We start from the raw sequence: 22,057 nt of genomic DNA, 5'->3' as shown, positions 1-22,057 counted from the left end.
TTACATTTTTTATGAACCCATCCACACATAAATGTTTTTAAAAATGTAAACCAGACCTGTAAGATTTTTTTCCAAATTGCAACCTCTTTTTTCACAGCACTAAAACACTCCAACTTAACAATTCTAAATTTACTTAATCATTAAGAAATATCTCACATAAAGAAAACACACTTAACAGCTTGCAACTTTCACAATCACAAGAATGATACAGAAACTACACAATTATCCCTGCATAGCGACAGAGGTGAATGGCGGACGAACAGAGGGGGTCAAAGATGCTACAATCACAAGAATGATACAGAAACTACACAATTATCCCTGCATAGCGACAGAGGTGAATGGCGGACGAACAGAGGGGGTCAAAGATGCTACAATCACAAGAATGATACAGAAACTACACAATTGTCCCTGCATAGCGACAGAGGTGAATGGCGGACGAACAGAGGGGGTCAAAGATGCTACAATCACAAGAATGATACAGAAACTACACAATTGTCCCTGCATAGCGACAGAGGTGAATGGCGGACGAACAGAGGGGGTCAAAGATGCTACAATCACAAGAATGATACAGAAACTACACAATTGTCCCTGCATAGCGACAGAGGTGAATGGCGGACGAACAGAGGGGGTCAAAGATGCTACAATCACAAGAATGATACAGAAACTACACAATTGTCCCTGCATAGCGACAGAGGTGAATGGCGGACGAACAGAGGGGGTCAAAGATGCTACAATCACAAGAATGATACAGAAACTACACAATTATCCCTGCATAGCGACAGAGGTGAATGGCGGACGAACAGAGGGGGTCAAAGATGCTACAATCACAAGAATGATACAGAAACTACACAATTATCCCTGCATAGCGACAGAGGTGAATGGCGGACGAACAGAGGGGGTCAAAGATGCTACAATCACAAGAATGATACAGAAACTACACAATTATCCCTGCATAGCGACAGAGGTGAATGGCGGACGAACAGAGGGGGTCAAAGATGCTACAATCACAAGAATGATACAGAAACTACACAATTATCCCTGCATAGCGACAGAGGTGAATGGCGGACGAACAGAGGGGGTCAAAGATGCTAAAATTTTAAACAATATCTTATTCTGTTTCACGTACATTTGATAACAAACAAATGGACAAGAACTCCTTCCACCAAAAAATGTTTCCTACCAAATTTCGTTTTAAATGTAATAGTTAAATAAATGTGAAAGTAAAAACAATTTAGTTTTAATGTTTGATCAATACAAAAAAGAATAGAAATATAAATTTAACATCGTTTATAGAATTTTTACATACATAGTCATAGATAAAAGATATATCTTAGCAAAATAATACAAACCTGAAGTTCCTATCTTTTATAGAAGTAAAGTAAAAATGGTTTATGTAAAAGTTGTACTGCATCTAAATTTTCATTAACTTGAGAAAACTTTGTTCCAATACATACATTATGGTTAATTAGTGTGAATGTGCAATTAACAGTTATGACACATAATTAAAATACCAACACTAATTATATTGGCATGTTTACCCTACATACTCAACAGTGATACTATCTAAAACAGACGATGGATCCTTTTTGCTACAGTGCCTAGATTTTTTCTAGGACAATCAGCAGATGTTTGTACACTACACACTGAACAGTTTTTTTCTAGCCTTCCTGACAATTGAATAGAGGCTAACAAATCTTCAAAGTTGAAAAAGTCTATATTTCTTGTTTCATGAAGCTTGTATTTTTCATTATGTGGAGCTTTAGTTGTTTGGCAAATGGATTTATTTCCTAGGTGGCATTACAATGTAAAGGGTTATTTATGCATAACTCTTTCTAGGATCATTGTAGTGATGTTTTGTTCATGTCATTGTGTTTTGATTGAATATACCTTTATAATGACATGTCACAAGATAGGGGTTGCAATTTGAAAATTTAAAGTTATCTCCTTTGAAAATCGGGGAGAATTTTGTATCATACAAAAAGTACTTTAATGAGTATGGTGAAGGTTGTACATCAATGTCTCAATCAGTTTGGAATATATCCAGGCGTTCAGGACTTATTTACGCCCTGAGATGTGAATATGGGTATCACCAGTGGAATCACTATAGGTTAGATGTGAATATGGGTATCACCAGTGGAATCACTATAGGGCATCAGCTGTGAATATGGGTATCCCAGTGGGATCACTATAGGACATCAGATGTGAATATGGGTATCCCCAGTGGAATCACTATAGGGCATCAGATGGGAATATGGGTATCCCCAGTGGGATCACTATAGGGCATCAGATGTGAATATGGGTATCCCCAGTGGGATCACTATAGGGCATCAGATGTGAATTTTGGTTTCACCAGTGGAATCACTATAGGGCATCAGATGTGAATATGGGTATCCCCAGTGGGATCACTATAGGGCATCAGATGTGAATATGGGTATCCCCAGTGGAATCACTATAGGGCATCAGCATAGAATTTTGGTTTCACCAGTGGAATCACTATAGGTTAGAAGTGAATATGGGTATCACCAGTGGAATCACTATAGGGCATCAGATGTGAATATGGGTATCCCCCAGTGGAATCACTATAGGACATCAGCAGTGAATTTTGGTTTCACCAGTGGAATCACTATAGGGCATCAGATGTGAATATGGGTATTCCCAGTGGAATCACTATAGGGCATCAGCAGTGAATTTTGGTTTCACCAGTGGAATCACTATAGGGTATCAGCAGTGAATTTTGGTTTCACCAGTGGAATCACTATAGGGTAACACACTAGTGATATTCATATGACCTAACATGTCAAATTAATTTACAGATTTTATTCAATGGTCAGAATCAAGGAAATACAAATAATTATTTAAAATCCATTTCTTTTTTATAAAACCATTTATATTTATTTAAATATTTTCTCAATAGACTGGAAAAGAAATACATACAATTTGGTAAATTACAAACAATAACCTTTGGGTTAAAATGGTAAAAAACTGTTACAGGAAATATTTCATTATGTAGATAGATGTTGAACAAAAGAGTGAACACATTTTCAACACAGATTACTGTACATATAAATATTTAGTTACCATATCTTCTTATTGGTGATAATAATAAATTATTAATTTTTTTGTAACTGGACAAAATAGAATAAAACTTGTTTTAAAAATACCATAAAAAAATACAAATCAGCAATATTAAGTTGATTTTAATTTGTTAGCCATTTTTTACAGTACATCATTTAATTTTAAAATTTCTTGCAAAAATGTAACAATAACAAGATATATTTTTAGTTATTTCAGTTTTATTACTTCCAGCTATAAAAGTTTTATTTGTTTGAAACTATCTCAAAATGTGTTCACATTCAATTTGCTCAACATATTCCAATAGTATCTCAGGCAAACTACTTGCCGCCAGAGCAATATTTGATTTAACCCATTACAAATACTGCAGTTATCATCTCCTGTACTCATCTGGAAAAAAATACAAAAAATTTTCAAGTTATTACTTAACCGTTAATAACTTATACAATAGAATTAACTCTGCTTTAATTTTTTTTGTTCAAACTAAAATTGCAATGCATCGTCATAATAAATTTGCTACAAAAATTTTGTATTCTAACAAACAATTCTTGGTAATCAGATTTGTAATATATAAAATGAATATGTGCTGTTAGGAAAACATTTATGTGACTTATTTTGTACAACCTACCAATATTTTTCTTAATTAGTTAAAAATAATCAGAATGTAGCAAAAAAAATGGTATCAAACCAATATATATCTCATTCTAATAAACAAAGATAAAAAGTTGCACTTATTTATTATACTCTCCTTATAGTGATACGGTTCAAATAAACTCTCTTAAAATAAATAAAAATATATTTCTATACGGAGATACAGGGAAATATCTGTACATTTGTCCCCCTTGGATGAACAAGTTTTCCTTAAACTAGAAAAAATAAAATGTACAGCTTTTTCTTACCTATAATAATGTTTCTACTTTCATAAGTTTTATTTGAAACATTTAAACTTTGAAGAGCTACTTTCTTAATAAAATTGTACTTACAACTCACTATTATTAGCCCATTAGATAAACACGAGCGTTAGGTTATACAAGATATTTTAAACACCTTCCTCTCATGTTACTGAATATATGAAAATGGCTGTAATTTGTTCAGAGAACCAAAATGGCTGTTAAAAGAGAACACTGTTTGGAGAAAAAGCTCAAATATAATATCCATGTACTGAACACTCCTTTGATTACTTATTCATAAAGTGTTTAAAACATTTAATGAATATTTCTTCTGAAATGCTTCATAACTTTCACAGAAGCACAGAATTTAGAACAAGTTTTACATTTACATATTCAGTGTAAAACATACCGTTCAACAGTTACACAACAGAATATTACAAAATTATATTTATTAACCCTTTCAGTGCCAACGTCCAGGCAACCAGACATTTAAAAACATGCATAAATTGCCAACATAGTTTTACTAGACGTTTTTAAGAAAATATAATACATTCTTTTTGTACATGTATTTTATATAAACTCACATTAAACAAAAACATATTTTCATAAAATAACATAATTATAAAAGATCTAATACACAGAGTTATTTAAAAGCAAGTTACACCCCCTTACACTTTTTTGTTATGTTGGATACCCTAGCTACAAAGGGTCACACTAATAATGACAGTAGTCAAATCTTTGAACCTCAGGGGAAAGGGGAGTAGGAGGTAACTCAAATATTTTCAAATTGTAACATATGTAACATATCACTTTAAAGGTCTTGGTTAGTCAATAAAAAAATACACTTAAAAAATTAAAATTGGTCCACTCTACGAAAAAGAAAAAAAAACACCCCTAAACGTACCTGAGCCTTATTGTGATTCATGCGTTAAGAATTATACATCACTTAATAAATATTGAAAAACCAATTAAGACAAAACTTATTTGGGTAACTACAGATGAGGATTGTGGTATTGGAGTGGGGGGAAGTAGTTGGGAAAACAAATAACCTTTTGTTGTTTATCTAACTCTTAAGTTACGCAATGCTCTTATCTAATCAGATTATGAGAGGTTTTCCAAATTTCTAACAAGTTCCTTGAAAGGTCTGGCTTATTCAGTTACTCTGGGGGGTGCAACTTACTTTTCAATCACCCTGTAGTACTCAATACATTGTCAACAGTTACACAGTGACAACAGTGTCTATAAAAAGTCAAATGGCAATACTGCTTTCCACAGTGACTGCAACCAAAATGAACAGACAACTAGAATGTTCTCTATTGGTTGAAAAAGATTCCAGTGCAATTGAACATTTCTAATTATGTGTAAAATTTGTTTACTATTATGTGTAAAATATGTATACTTTTATGTGTTCTTTCAATCAGTGGACCCTAGAAGATAGTTTTCAGAGTAAGCCTGCTCATTTTCCTATTAACTAGTATCAATGTTTATTTATAACAAAAGTGAGCGACAGCTAAAAAAATGCTATATTTTTATTTTGGGATCCTTGACTTTACTGAGTGTGAGAATTTTTTATGGTACTTATTTGAGCTGTTGAACCTAAAAAAATAAAGCTAAGATTTTACTGTCGTTATCTTATATTTTTCTTGTAGTATAAGAAAGTTTTTGAGTATATTAAGTGTAACATACATAAAAAAGTTACGACATTTTATAATAACTATACACAAATTGCTAAAAAATGGCACAGCACTTTTGGACAACACCTGTAAAAATAACCTTGGCATTACTGACTAACATTACATAACAATGTTTGGCACTGAAAGGGTTAAATATTTTTCTTTTATAAAAATGTTATGTCATGGAATCCACAGTTTATTGTTATATACTACTTATCACATACTTGTGAATACATCAGTATATAAAACTTTACAATTGGACTATTATCATGAAATGAGATAGATTTTATATATATATATATATATATATATATATATATATATATATATATATATAATATGCTTGCACGTGTAGTGCCAGTACGACGAGGCACCACTTCCAGCTCGAGGGTTAAAATAAATTGAGAAAATGTCCACCACTTTGAGTAAAACTTATGAAGAATTTAAGAAATAAAATTTAAAATGTTACATATAAGTTTTTTTGAATTTATTGCTCAGCTATGAAAGCAGCAGGTGGGTAATTGTATTGTGTGTGTATTGAGAATCTCAACAATAGATTGTTACTATCTTGTAGTTTTCTTGAGACTCATTCTACCATGAACATTGACAAAAGAAAATTGTAATTTGAATATTTCAGCAACTAGACCTGTTCCTCACAGAATAAACATTAACAGAATACATAGGGTTAATTTAATTCAAAACAAAATAAAAATATAATGAGACTGTTTCATACCAAAGAAACCCACAACTCCTTACAAACATTCATTTATGTTTTCCAAGTTTTCAGAGAGGGCATTATAAAATAACTGTGTATCCTAATGGATGACTTTTCTTGAATCAATACTCTTCACAGCTTTTCTAAAAACCTCCCTATTGTTTTTCGCTTAGCTGTCGACAAAGCAGTAAAACAAGTAACCCAACACTGACCATGACAGCAAATTATGACTCACCACGATGTGTACAAGTTCACGAATCTATACCTATCTTACAACTATAATAAAAAAGTTCCACTGTACAACATTTCAAAATATTTACACTGCCTGAACTGCTCACCACCTCCAATCACCTGCAAAACAAAAAAATGTGTTAAAACTTCTAAAAATAACTGGTCATTGTGGCAGGAGTACAGTACCATAATATGAGATGTTTATTACAGAACCCACTTTTATGCCATTTTTGGTAGTGTCTTTTTTATTTTATGATTAGTTTATCCTGCAACACTATGACATTATGTAACCTATTGTTTTACAGTATAGCCACTACTTGAGAGTTATGGTGAGAAGCAAAGCAGTTCACAGTCTGCTAACCAAGAGTAACCTGAGGCAACAATGGTCTCCACCAGACTGTGAGACTATTGTTGTTTTTGTCTCTACGCCCTTCTCTGTATTCCAAGAACTTTATGGCATTTATAACAACCAATTTTATGTTTTCCATCATACATACCATCATTTCGGTTTCATTTTTATACTAGCTAAAATTAACATCATTGGAAACATTATAAAGTTGTCACTTATGTATTTTTTTTATCAATTTACATTAAAAATAGATATTCTCCCTTAAACCCCTGTTAAACCCTTTATATACTGTGTAAACACAAATTAAATTGAATCAAAATAGGCTATCTATTCTTTCTGAACAAGGAAAGCGTCAACAAAGTTCTTAACAACTAATGTAACATAAATCATTTATATAACTGAATTAGTATTTCTGTAAATATCCATATATTGAAAGAGAAGTAAATTATTTGGTTTTTGAATGTTTCAAATTTCTTGTTTCCTCTTTCCTGTTTTATTGCTATTGATAAATGTCTAAATAAAGTTTCCTACATAATAAATATTTTTTATATAGAAATTTAATTAGTGATGACAGTGAACTTTCAACTCCTTCCCTCTTGTATTATAGGCATGCATCTGTTGCTTTATTCCTCTAGACAGCTTGTTAGAAAATAAAATGGTTTCATTAATTGAATGATAGTTATTACAAAGGAAAAAAGATATTCTCTCAAAAGTACAGTGCTGCGACCTACCCCTTTTCTACTAATATAATTGTACTATTTAATCAATATATTGTACCTAAATTTTGGCATTTAAGTTAAAAATTACAGCAGCCTTCACATGTGTACTATGTGTTAGGAGGGTTAACAATAATAAATAGGAAACTTTATCAACTGTATTATTGAAACTTCATTAAAAATGTTCTGAGTAGGATATACTATTATACTTATTTTAGAGTTGCTAAAGACACTCGTCTTTGATGATGACTTCTTTAACTTACACTTGTTAACGGTTCCATCCCCAACCGCCACGATTTGGCCGCCTGTCTTCGTAGCGATTCCACGAGCCCCCTCGACCGGACCAGCCACGATCCTGGTAACGGTCACGATCACGGTTCCAGGATCCACCACGGTCTCCAGACCAACGCTGCTCCTGGGAATACCTGCCACCTCCCCCTCGTTCCCTCTCCCTGTCTCTGTCCCCTGACAGCCTTCGGGATGGGTCTGTGTGAGGACTGCCACCTACACATACAGCTTGGAAGTGATCTGGAGCGTTAAAATAGTTTTATTTTGATTTATCTACTCTATGATATTTTGGGATATTTGTTTATTGTAAGAAAAAAAGGTTTTATTGATTAAGAATATACAAAATATAGCTCAATAGATATTACTATGCAATCGTTATAAATCAATAAAAGCCAAACTTAACAAAACAATTTGTTTGGTCCAAACTGTGGGAAGAAGAATCTATCTACACTCTAATAGATTTTTCACATATATTTTTTTTTCATTGTAGAGTAACAAATAGTAACCACTAACGAAGTTTAGCCAAGGACATGATCAATTGTATAACTGACCAATTGCAACATTTGTTCATGTATATTTAACCACTATAAAATCGGACTGTAAAATGGTTTTTTTCCTAGAATCAAACATAAATAAAAACGTACCAACTGTTACTATTAGTTTAGATTTCACCACAATAAAGAGTTCCTATAATCTGAGACCTAGATCAAGTAAAATTTTAATATTCCACTTGAGAATATGCAAGTTTTGTTTTTACCAGTATCAACACATTTCATTTCACCTGTAGCCTTCATCAATTTGTTCAAGGATTGAAAAATGAAACATGGAAATAGCAATGTCCTGTGGTTGATCTTGTATACTAATTATTCCTCACAAAACCTGAGAAACCCAAGTAAAACACCATTTTTATAAATATACTAGTCTACTTCATTGCCTTTACATCAAGGGGATTGAACCTTCCTTTAAAAAAATCTGATATTTTATTAAGTAGATTTCTTGCTTACTTGACTTGTGCTCATCGCTCGGAGTTCTTATTCTGTTCTCTTCTCTCTTTTCTGTACTTCTCTGTTCTGTTGACTCTATCTCCTTTGACTTGTCCTCCTTCTTTTCTGTATCTACTTTCTCATCGTCAGCTGTACCATTCTTGAGTTCTTCACTTTCTCCTCTTTCTTCTGACTGACTATTTAAACAAAACAATAAATTCATATTATTTTATTTTTATAAACACAAGATCAAACGTCCAAACTTCATGTTATTTAAAACCCAAAAATATATATTGAACACACCCACACAATTTGGGTCAATTAACAAATAAATTGGTTGCTTAATTAAACACTCCAGAAACATTACTATAATTTAAATTTTAACCATTAAAAACCATTACTAGTTGCAAAACCCTAGTAAAATGATTAACAATAAATCTATTGACACAATTAAATTTTTAAATCCGTACAAATTTCTCCAAAATATGTAGCATAAATATGACATTAAAAAAGAGCATGATTTTTAGGTATGAAAAGATTGTTACAAAAGGTTCTTCACTTTATATCATCCAAACAAAAATTAATTGTGGTTTGTGCAAGTATAACCCTACAGTGTGTGCGCCATATCAGGCTATTAGATAGTACATCATAACCTACATTAAACTTATTTAAGATTAGTGTTGATTTTGAGCAATAAATAATTATTTCAGACTTTTTTGAGTTATTTGAACTGTGTATCCATTTAAGGCTAAAATTATATAAAACTGATCCATATAAAATCAATTTCATCATTAAACTGTTTATAGTTTAAGCGAGCTGACTTCCTACACCACATCTCAATTATTTTCTAGAACTATAACTTTTTTTAAACATAAATATAAAATGTTGAACCAATCATAGGGATACAGTATTAAAAATTTCACTTGTACTTTAGAGCAATTTACATGCTTAACAAATTTGGCATCAGACACTATTTTAATTAATATTTCATTTTATAACTACTTTAAATTAAATAAAATAAGATAAGTTTAATTGTGTAGACACCAATATACAGGGTGGCCAAAAAGTCCCGGGTCGGTTAAATATTTTTCAAAATATTTAAAATAGATCTAAAAAACATTACACAAAGTTACTGGACATAAAAATCTATTTTATCACATATTCAGTGATCCCCTACTACCTCAGGGGGGCGGCCCGCTAGGAGTCGGAAGAAAATCTTAAATGTAAGCATTGGTTGATATGCATATCAAATAAAAGGTCTTTATTAGTAGAGTACAGAGCCGCAAACCCGACCTCAAACGGATAACCGATTTAAAAATGGCAGCCGTTTTGATTTTAACTTTACTAACCCAAAACTCCGATCCCTCTCAGAAATAACGAAACTTATTATTCTACAACAACAATTAATTGTAAACAGTTTTGGGTTAGTTAAGTTAAAATCAAAAAGCTCATCAGTTTATTTTTTACATTAACCTAAGTTGCAAACTCAAGCCATCTTTGAACGGCTGTCATTTTTGACTCGGTTATCCGTTTGAGGTCGGGTTTGCGGCTCTGTACTCTACTAATAAAGACCTTTTATTTGATATGCATATCAACCAATGCTTACATTTAAGATTTTCTTCCGACTCCTGGCGGGCCACCCCCCCCCCCCCCTGAAGAAGTAGCGGATCATTGAATATGTGATAAAATAGATTTTTATGTCCAGTAACTTTAAGTAAGGTTTTTTAGATCTATTTTAAATATTTTGAAAAATATTTAACCGGCCCGGGACTTTTTGGACACCCTATGTAAAATGAACCAATACAGTAAATTTCTAATCATAAACAACATAATTAAAAAAAAATTTTTTATCTGACATATTATATGAGAATATATATAATATACAATTCCCATATATTAAAACCTGTTATTATTTAAGTCAACCACGATTATTTGTAGATGATTCCTTTCACAAGAAACTCATAAACTCCACATAAATTTGTAAAATAATAAAAATACACAAGTTCCAAGAGCAGGGTTTGAACCATTACATCATCAACCCCAGCATAATAAGACCAAGATCTTACTTCATTTAACTATCCAGTTCTTGGATGTTTTTTTACAAGGACCACTACTAGCTACATCAATTACTACTAGCTAGTCAATAATTATGAATTAGCTTTTTATTACACAATTCCAAGATTCATTGAAAATCACTGTAGAACTTATCGTAATTTATTATTATTATTATTATCAAATAAGATCTGAAATTGTAATAAATCCATTAATATATTGTGCCAGTAAGTGATACACTAAATATCAAATAAACAACTAGACTGCATAGTGAAAACAACCATCACCTGGCTGTGGGTGTATTGTCTTCTAGAATGGCAGGTTTGTCACTTCCTGTGGTACTTTCATTTTCTCCAGTATCTACATCCATTACTTCTGGTGACACATTTTCTTCTTTCTGTAAAACAAAGACTCCCAACATAATACAAAGAAATAAATTGTTTTACAATTTTATAAATATTACAGAACAAAAAATGTAACTCTCAGTTGTACTTCAAGAATTTTTATTACATTTACAGAATTCAACACAAAAAAGTCAACAATTAATTTTATGCCCATTTTTTTCTTTACTGCTTCAAAATCTGTCTTTACATTTTCTGAAAGGAGCACTTTTTAGAAGGAAGAAAAGTTTTATGGGATGAGTAGGATTACCTTAAATGTGAGTTCACTGCATGTGTAGGAAACTTCAGGAAAAATCAAAATAAAATTATCACATCACTGGCTACTTGTCTGGTATGAATATGATTGAATAAGTTAAAATTATTTAGCGTCATAGTGAGGATACTTCCCATAAAAGGAAAAATATAATTGTAATGTAACAAAATTTAGCATTTAGAGATATTAAAGGAGATATGTGGTAAATAATGACCTGCAGCACAGTGTGACGTAAAAAGTTTGTCTTTTCAACTACCCTACTAAATTTCAGCGAAACATGAGTTATTCATTTTTATTAGTTGCATTTTATATACATGACTAAATATGAAACATATGATTTGGAACTTATCTAATTTTAAAGGTTAGAAGTTGTAATACATGCATACAAAAAAGTTGAATTAAATAATTTAAGGTAGTTGTAGATTAGAAGTTTAATAAATTATTTTTAATGTTCAGTTATACGTAACAAGTCAGAATGTTATGTTCCAAAATCTGCAATAAAAACCATTAAGCAAAGGCTTGTGAACAAATGTATTGTGATATATGTTCTTTAGTTCAGTTTATAATAATTACTCTTGAGTTTTATTTAACTCTTTGTGTGCCGAGAGTCTCGTTCCGAAACGATTTCTGTTTCATTTTTAGTACCTCTATAACTTATCCTATACTGGCTGATATCATGCCAAAGGCCAATACATGAATTAAACTAACCTTTTCAACTGTTATTTCTACTCTGTACTGCTGTTAGATGACATATACAACTAACTAAATTACAACATTTTCTCAGTTGGATCACGATCGCAGTGTTGTGACGAGTAGCGGGCGTTTTATATGGTATATAATTGTGCGTTTTTATTAATTTAAAATGCTTATAAGTTACATTAGTTATTCAAATTAATCAAAAAAGTGATGACACTTCCATAAGAAAACTTTTAGATGTTTGTGCCAGTGATACGTCCGAGTGTCCATGAAGACAGTGATGTAGTTTGTTTGAAAATTGCCTGAGTAACGTTATGTGGCAAACGGACCACATATGTTATGTAGGCCCACGTCACAAAACTTTCGGAAGCATTTCTTACCTACTTCTTAACGGGTGGACAATGGGTCCACCGTCCCGGCCTGGGACCCACTGTCCGACTCACAGATTTCTTTTGACAAGGGATCGTCGTACTCACACTGCAGCACTTGAAGGATGTTTCGATATCTAAACTCTATATCTGCTAAATATTTTTCAGTACACTACATAAGACAGCTGCAGAAAGAATTAAACAAAATTATATACATAAAATAAAGTCAGGTTAGTTACAATATTTCTAACTTAACCCTTTGCACTCCGGAGTGAAATTTTGTGTCACTGCCAAAAACTCCAGTGGCTATTGCAAGTGTAACTAGCGAAAAACTCCAATGCCATTTGATCAAAGTGTAAGGGTTTCATAAAAAAATCATAACTTTTTTATTTTAGTACATAAAGCCAACAATTTTGTTTTTGTTTTGTTTGTTATAAGTTTCTGCATATAAAAGAACATAAAAAATGCTGATCCAAAAATCTTTGTTTTTTTTTTTTTAATTTTTTTATATAATATTTATGTAAAAAATATTTATAAAATTTCACTTTCAGCTCTTATAACTGACTAAAATTACATTGACCCCCTATAAACTGTTATTATTTTTGGAATTCTTATCTAACTATGTATCTACACTCAAAATTTTTATGAACTTACCTCGAAAATCCAAAAAGTTATGGGCACTTTATCAATTGGTGTCAAATTCTACAAATCGTGAAATGTCTGTGATATTACTGGCATATTGTCTATGTTTTGGCACGAAAGATAAAAAATCATACAACTTTTGCTCTGTATGAATGCAAAGTAAAGAATACAAATTTTAGATAACACTGATTATGAAAAAATAGCATTTTTACTTTTTTCATGGAATTTTACTTATGTGTAAAAAATAGCTAAGTTTATAAAATCTAAAAATGTTTTCTCAACACAAAACCGTTTTATTACTGTTTGTATTGCACAGCAAAAATTGCAAAGTAAAATGTTATAAAACAGAACAAACTTAAAAGTTACAAAAAATAAAGTCACTATTTACAGAAAAGGTTCATTATGAGCAAGTATGTTGACTGATGCACAGGCCATGAAGTCCCTTGTCACACCGTACACACACTGTTCTACTCTTCTTTCTTTTGCCTCCTGCTCTGATGCTGATTGGACTGCAAACACAACAGTTCCTTTCTTGTTTTGGAGGTAAACGTCGCAAAACCAATAGGGAAGTTGGCATTTGGTCCATCACCATCACCTTGATGACCAGCATTTTTTTTCGATAAGCCACTGCTTAGACAGATCTTCAACGATTGATACAGTAAAATTGTATCTAGACAGGACTTTTCCAGAAGTATTTTCAGAGTAGATGATGTATGCATTCAGTATCATCCTTGCAAAAAATATTGAAAGTGACCTTCTTCCAATATTTGAGGGTTCGCCTTTCGTCCAAATAACAGTAGATCATTTTGGTCAGACCCATCTACACCACCCATGAAGTGGTTGTAGGAGTCTATCATTTCGGGTATTTCCTTCACTCTATCTTCTTGATTTTTTCTTTTTATTATTTTTTGGGTGGATTTGGCCGTATGCTTTGTTGACAGCAAGAGTACAGGATTTTTTCTGGGATTGTTTTTCCCGGTACCCTAAGAATAAAAGGCTGTCATTTCTCACATAAGTTTTTTGTCCGACTTGAAAATTTTTCTTTTTAGTTGAGGTGGGATGCCCTTTCTATTTTTTCTAACAGTCCCAGTAACAAAGGTAAGATTTTCATATAAGTAGGTTGCTAGGGGAATACTTGTAAAAAAATTATCAATAAATACATGATACCCTTTGTTCAAATATTGGCCAATTTCCAACAGTTTTTTTTACTACCTTGAATGCCAAACCCTTAGTTATCTCACCACTCTTTTTTGATCCCTTATAACAATAAAAAGCCAAACAATATCTTGATACAGAATCGCATAGCATCCACATTTTGACACCCCACTTATGGTGGTGTTTATTGGGCAAATATTGGAGTAGTTGTGAATGCGATTTGGTCCCCACTAAACTCTCGTCTATTGATAACTCACGGTGAGGAGTGTAGTATAATCTAAATAGTCTGTTTACAGTTTCCAGTAAAGGTAAAAATTTTGCACAGGGGTCGTAACCAGGCTCTCCAACCTTAGCCAATTTTGCTATTGTCAACCATGTGAAAAAAATTGCAGTATGCTTTCAAAATCGTGCCCGACTAAACATCTTCCATACCAAGGACAATGTTGTGATGAATCAGCAGTTGCCCAATAAACTCTGAAGATTAGGCTTTCTGTTGAGTCCCATATTCATTATAACAGCTATAAAAGCTCTCATTTCACCCAACGTTACAGATCTCCACTGTCGAGCCCTAGAGTGTGGAGAAAACCTGTGAGCGTGTGTAGCAATATACTGGGTGGCATACCTATTGGTCTCACTAACAAATTTGGTCAAAATATGAATAGTAAAGAAACAAGAAAAAGTATTCTATAGGTTTAGCATCATGAGGTGGACAGTGTTTTGGTCCGGGTTGTTCAAAAAAACCCTATATTGTGGTCAAAACCAGGATCATTCTCATTGGCAGGAGTCCACTCCATATAATCAGGATTATTTGGATTCCAAGTCTGGATGGGATATCCTGATTTAGAACAGGCATTTTCCAAATACTGAGCATTTCTAATTACATCTTCAATCGTATTTGAACTGTATTCAAAATAGGCATATTGACATTATTGTTTACATGGCCTAGTTCTGGCAAGTTATCAGAGGCTTCAACAACACAACTACTAGTAGAAGGTAAATCATTAGGCCTACCTGAACCTGCAAATAACATCAGCAATAGTTTCATCAATAGATAGACTATTACGACCACGCCTAGAACTTATTTGGTTAGAAACAGGGTGTTCGTCATCTGAGCTAGGCTCTTCTGATAGCTTCCAGTTTGGATCATTGTCAGTGTCATCATCATAGCCTGGAAGAATTTCACTGTCGGTATCATCAGATTGATCTGAGTCGGATATATTGCTAAGAAAACTATCACTAAGATCGCCGATGTATTCCATACACTAGCAACAACATTCCTAAATCAGCGTGTTTTCACTAACAGGTGTGAAGCCCGTTTCCGAGACATTTCCTCCTCGTCAGACGAAAGCTCACTCATTACTGAAACACTTATTTTTACTGTTTATAAAACAATAAAAAACACTAATTATATTGAAAACGATTTATCCACTGAAAAAGAGGTTTATCTGAAACACGAACTCACAGCAAACAAAGCACGAACTCACAGCGAACAAAGCAATACACAAGCCAGCTGATATCCTGACTTCAGCTGATACGTCATAGAAAGTGATGTTGCATTATTCATTACAAAAAAAAAAAACATAGAGTATCAAAAGTTTACTACCGTACATCGTTATAATCTATATAACTATCCCAGATTGCGTATATCGCAAATTAGGTTGCATTTGGATCATTTATGTAGCCAGTAAACGCGACTTATCAACGGTCCGACATATCGGACGTCGGAGTTTATGGCCTAAACTGCGATGTCCGATATTTCGGACCGCGGAGTTTTTAGCTAAACTACGATGTCCGATATGTCGGACCGCGGAGTGCAAAGGGTTAAGAATGGCTGTAACGATTATAATGGTATTCGCTTAATTGGATACGTTTTCGCTCTGACTAAGAGAACAACGATAACAATATCATAAGAATGCACAGAAAAATTAGGTGAAGAGAACAAGATATTTATATTATAGTATAAGAGCCTGTTAACTTTAGTCAATTGTTCTGTGTTAACATTATTTTATAGTAGCACAATCATATATAAAATTAATTTGATCACTATTTTTAATTTCCTTATATTTAGTCGTGAAAGCATAGAGTAAGCTTGATAATAACAACACTTCTTTTTTCAAAATTTTAGATAAGAAAACTAAAAGTTTTATTGAAAATCTACTTTTAACTGTACACTTTAGTAAATATTGAGTGTGCATGGTGAGTACTGTATGCAGACATCAAAGGAATGTACTATATAACTTTTATTTAAAGACTGTTATAAAACGCATAGTTTATTTGACTTTTGACAGACGTAGGCTTCTCAGAAGTTTGTATGTACCTTGTTCGAGGAAACAAAGCAATATTAACTGGGGCACAAAATTTATTAAGTCTGGAATAATTTACGATTGCCGTAAGTATACACTTTAAGACATTTCCTTGGTCGTAGAAATAAGGAAATCTCATCGGATATATATAATTCACTAGAATCAGAAGTACTCATATGAAAGCCTACGAAATTGCATACAAAACCGCGGGGAACTACTATTTTTAACATGCATCTTTCAAAACCCTTACAGCATTTGTGTTTTTTTATTAACTAAACTTCAAATTTTAAAACGTTTAACGGTTTATTTTAAAGGGGAATAAAACTAATAGAGTTTAAGAATACATTTAAGAATTTGGACCATTCTAATTCACTTATAGCTGCTAGTAATTAAACATATTATCCCCTGTCGTTCCGGGATCACTATTTGAACTAACGTTAAACTTTGACGCAGCGGGATATAGCGATGAATAGCAATTGGAAGTTTGAATGAAACTAGACAAATTCTTTAGCCGTTTTTCATCGAATTCCTGTTTGAGTGATATTTACAACGTATCGTTAGCGGCATAAGGTCACTATTATGTAAGTTAGTATGTCTGTGTAGGCAGATGTTTTGTTTACTGTTTGGATTATATGCCAAGAACCACTATTTAAGGTAATAAAATATTTTGTCTTCGTATCTATTTAACTTAATTTGGTACAACTTTAAAAATGATATATTAGATATGAACTAAATGGTTATTTTAATTATTAACAATGTTAATAAAACAATAAACCATCCATTTCAATTAACGTGTACTACTGAGCCGGTTCAATACCTATATCTCCCCGGCTCATGTGTGTTTTATATAGTGTATGTGTGTGTGGTTTATTGGCTGCAGAGGCCACTGACCATTTGAAGGCGTTTGGCTTTTCCGGTAGAGTGGCAAAGACTCCGAGCCGTGGTGTACAAGTTAGGAGTAGCTCCAGCTTAAAATTTTGTTTAATTAAGTGTTTTTGTTAGTTTTGCTGAGCTGTTTTCCTTCTGACATGTGCGGCTAAGTTTACGGCCCCTCACTGATGAGGTCCAAGAGATGAATTGTTTCCTCCTGTCATCTCTCCATCATGCGTGGTCGCAGAGAACCTTCGCTTTTGCGCTCTGCTGAAGGAGGGCCACCATGATGGACATTTCTTCTAGTCAACACCCTGCTTCTAGTCTTCTGTGATACCCTGCTTATATTCTTTATTTATTTGTTATTGTTATTGTTGCCATTTATATAGTTTATATTTTGTTATTTAATTTTAAGTTAGTTTTAGATATATTTAGTTATTTCTTGGATTTCATTAGGAGCCCGCCCTTAGCCGAAGGATACCGGGTGAAATTGGCATTTCTTGTTTCAAATTATGGCGTTTCTAATTTTTGTATGCAGGTGCACCTGACAAGGATTGTTTGAGGTATCTACTACTGCAGGCACTTTTTATTTTTTTTATTTATAGTAGGCTATATATACTTATATATTTCTATTGACTGGATAGGCCTATGTTTTGTCTTAGTGAATGAACCTGAGTATACTGACCACAGTGTTCTTATTTTACCTAGTTAGTTTTGATCCGGCATCCCGTTCGCCGCCATGGGCGCGCGCTTCCCTGATGTTTGCTGTGGGTGTGCGAGCGGCGATGTAACGGTTTCACTACGAGTAACATGTCTACTGGCATATACAGTATTATACTAACGGTGGTTCAAGATAAGGCATAACTAATACAAACTTACTGTAGATGTTTAAGATTCATTAGGACAATGCCAAATTAATCAGATAGTAATATAATGCTATATGGAATTCGTTTAGATATCATCCCAATTAGTAATCCACTTCATATGTGATAGCTTGAGTAAACTGTTGTTAATATTTACTGCTTTAGCAGTACGCTGTGTGAATGTAGTGGAAGCATCACTGACCAGAATAAAAAAATAAATGCAGGTAGAAAAACTAATGCACGGCCAGGTCAGTTTTGAAAAGTAGAACAGTTAGTCCACGGGTGTCGGCGTGAACTAACTGTCCTACCCTGCAGAAAAGTGACATCAGCCACTCTCGTCAAACTAGATGTGGACCTACAGTCCTACAATCAGGTTATGTTTGTTTTGAGTTTCGTTTTAGTAAGCAACGTTATATTACACATGATTTTGCATTGGTTTTAGATGGTATTTATCATTAAAGTATTAAAATTTCTAAAGACATAAAAAAAGCTTTTTATGGTGAAAAATAAACTTTAACTAAATGTTTCCCAAAACCCTGTGCTTTTTTTAGTAAAACAAAGCTCTAGCACATGACTTAATTTTAATAATTGTGTTTATTGTACAATAGTAGGATATTAAACATGATTTTAGGGTGTTTTAAATTATCTTTACCATAAAAATATTGAAATTTAAAAATACATTTTTCATATAGTAGTTATTTTACCTTAAACTTGATTTTTATTTTGTTTCCATGGAAAAGTCACTGTCTTAAAGTGATTTTTAATTTTTTTAAATAATATAAATATCTTATTGTTATAATATTTATATTTTCTGATAGACAATTTATTTGACGTTCAAACAAATTAAAAAGGAGCTTTTAAAGACCAAAAATAAATTTTAGGTGAATTTCTTTCTGATACCTTGCATTTTTGAAAAAAATAATCTCTAGCAATTAACTATTTTTGTACAATTTTGTTTATGGTACAACATTAGGCACATGGTTTTGTTTTGTTTTTTTTTTAATGGTCTTTATCATGAAAGTACTGAAATTTCAAAATAAAGTTTTTGTATAATAGTTATTTTACCTCTTGATTTTTATTTTGTTTCCATGGAAATGTGTTTCCGTCCAAAACCCTCTGGCACTTTTCGCATAATGTTGAAGATGAGGCTTGTATTGGCTACTTGTTAACTTATTTACATTTAAACACATAAACCAATATTTAAAACTTGTATTTTTGTGAGGCCTTTCGATAGCAAGGCTATCTTCGTCAGACACATCACATGTTAGCCTTGCTATCGAAAAGCCTCACAAAAATTAAATTTTAAATATTGGTTTATGTGTTTAAATGTAAATACGGTAACTTTTTGCATAGTCACACACGAAAAATGGCACTTTTCAACATGGATTGTTTTTATCTTCGGCACTAAAAGGGTTAAATATATACTTCTATGATTTTGTGAAGATTTATTACTTCTAGACAACTGAGTGCATTAGTATGATTTGTTTATTTTAACCTAGTTAGTGGTCTACGTGTTTGAGTTGATTGTCCAGCCGAGAAAGAGATCAGTTTCAGATCTCGAAAGATAGTGGTATTATTGTATTTTATTTAACTTAAAATGGCTAATGTTTGAAAATAGCAGTCACAAACTGTACAGAACAAAAAACAAATGAATATTTATGTAAAGAATTGTGTAATTGTTTATAAAGCATTTAAATAATGAACCTCAGAAGAAAATGTAATACACACTACAATAAGGTGTCAAATGTAACTAACTATTCACATTGTTTAGTTAAAGTAGGCCCTGAAATACTTGCAATTAATATCAGAAACATGTAAATATGGGAGAGGAATTTTAATACACACAGTTTTATTACAAACAAGGTTAACCAACTTTTTCCCTACCTACAATTATAAAGAATCTTAATTTTAGTAAATAAATTAATGTGTTTTATATAGAATGTTTTATAATTTTCTAAAGAATCATACTATATTTTGTGACTGAAAACAATCCCTAATACTTATCCTGACCCCTTTTAATCAACATAATTTTTTTCTGTTTGAAAAATACTAAAAGAATATGAAGTAAAATAAAATTTTCTTCATACCTTTTTATCATTTGTCCGTTCTTCACTGAAAACATCTCCCAATACTCCTTCGTCACTTGATTTTTTAGTGTCACCCAATCCATTATCTTGTGATTTACTTACAACTATAGCACCCGACTGTCTTGATACAGAATCTACACTTTCACTATTATATACATCAAGACTCTCAGAGCCACAACTAGGAAAAGCCGTTTCATTAGCCACATTTTCCTTTTCTTTTTCCCTAATTTCATTCTTTTCTTCTATAACATCCAATTTATTATTTTGAGATTCATTACTGTTTTCTGTAGTATTTTCACTATTTTCTGGTTTGTTCTCAGTCTCTTCAACAGTTTCTTCCTCTTCAATTTTATCAACAGACTCATTTTTATTATTGGTTATGCTTTCCTCAGTATCTTCATCTTCCTTGCTACTGTCTTTCACATCTTCTACTTTTTCTGGCGATGAAATTTCATTTTCATCGTTTTCTTCAGTAATTTCAACCTGTTTATCATCTTTTTCAGTATCAGATTCTTTGTCCTCGCTGTTAGTCTTTTCTGAAGTGTCTGAAATATTTTCAACAGGTTCTTCAATATGTTCTTTCTCATCATTTTTATTGTCTAACTCACTATCAGTCTTTTCATTTAAATTTTGTTCTTTCTCATTTTCAACTTGATCTGTCATTCTCTCTTCATTGTTGTCATCAACCTCCATTTCTTCTTCTGGATTTTCACTGTTCCCCATTTGAAGACTGGCACTACCTTCTGTTATTTTAAGCTCTTCTATATCATCTGGACTTTTATCAATACTGGAATCTTCTTCATCATTAATTTGTTCTCCTTCTAATGTGCTACTACCTTCAGTATGTTCTTGGTTATCTACAGATTTTACTTCAGATACATTTTCCTCAGAAATGTTCTTATCTTCCAGTTTTACCTCTTGCCAATTACTTATCTTAGTATTCAAACCTTTTTCTATCAGTCCCAAATTTGTATGAACACCTGTCATTAACTGCTGTAACTTGTTACATACACTAATAACATCATCACTTGACTGTATACTTTTGGTACAAAGTTTCTCACAGCGGTTTGAAATTAGGATACTGAGTTCCTTGATATCTTTAAGTGCAGAATTTATGTACCCGCTGGCCTGAACTACTTTGCTATCTGCGTTTTTAGATAAATTCAATTTTGATTTCATTGGTGAACTATATTTAGAGACTGCCTTACGTTTTGTTGGTTTTCCTTTTGATTCAGTTTCACTCTCACTATTCCCATCAAGGGATATCAAATGTACATCAGAATCTGACATTTTAATCTCTTCTTCATCTTCGTCTTCATCTTTGTTTAAGCGGTTTCTTTTAGTTGATCGTTGATTGCGTTTAGGACTTTCAATTTCATTATCAACCTCAGTTTTCTTGGATTTTACATTTTTTTCTGACGGGGATGTTTTTTTACCCAAACTTCGAGAT

At 32.5% G+C, this 22,057-nt stretch overlaps 1 protein-coding gene across 1 annotated transcript; it reads right to left on the bottom strand.

Annotated features, from left to right (window-relative positions):
- Positions 1 to 6,311: 6,311 nt before the first annotated feature.
- Positions 6,312 to 21,903, bottom strand: LOC124362030 (uncharacterized protein DDB_G0283697-like). The gene is made up of 5 exons (XM_046816180.1): positions 20,608 to 21,903; positions 11,257 to 11,366; positions 8,939 to 9,114; positions 7,910 to 8,150; positions 6,312 to 6,701 (listed from the first exon to the last, which is right to left on the bottom strand). The coding sequence occupies exons 1-4, from the start codon at positions 21,895 to 21,897 to the stop codon at positions 7,915 to 7,917; spliced, it is 1,812 nt and encodes a 603-aa protein (XP_046672136.1). The 5' UTR covers positions 21,898 to 21,903; the 3' UTR covers positions 6,312 to 6,701; positions 7,910 to 7,914.
- Between the last annotated feature and the right edge of the window lie 154 nt (positions 21,904 to 22,057).

Source organism: Homalodisca vitripennis, chromosome 5 (genome assembly GCF_021130785.1).
Source record: "Homalodisca vitripennis isolate AUS2020 chromosome 5, UT_GWSS_2.1, whole genome shotgun sequence".
Classification (NCBI taxonomy): domain Eukaryota; kingdom Metazoa; phylum Arthropoda; class Insecta; order Hemiptera; family Cicadellidae; genus Homalodisca; species Homalodisca vitripennis.
This window is presented reverse-complemented; position numbering and strand designations above follow the sequence as displayed.

Bases quoted from the DNA above. Each gene is read 5' to 3' on its own strand.
- LOC124362030 (XM_046816180.1), bottom strand. From the start codon at position 21,897: ATGTCAGATTCTGATGTACATTTGATATCCCTTGATGGGAATAGTGAG. The intron at 11,367-20,607 runs GTATGAAGAAAA...TTTGTTTTACAG, and splicing joins AACGGACAAATGATAAAAAG to AAAGAAGAAAATGTGTCACC. The intron at 8,151-8,938 runs GTAAGCAAGAAA...CTGTATGTGTAG, and splicing joins GAGCGATGAGCACAAGTCAA to GTGGCAGTCCTCACACAGAC.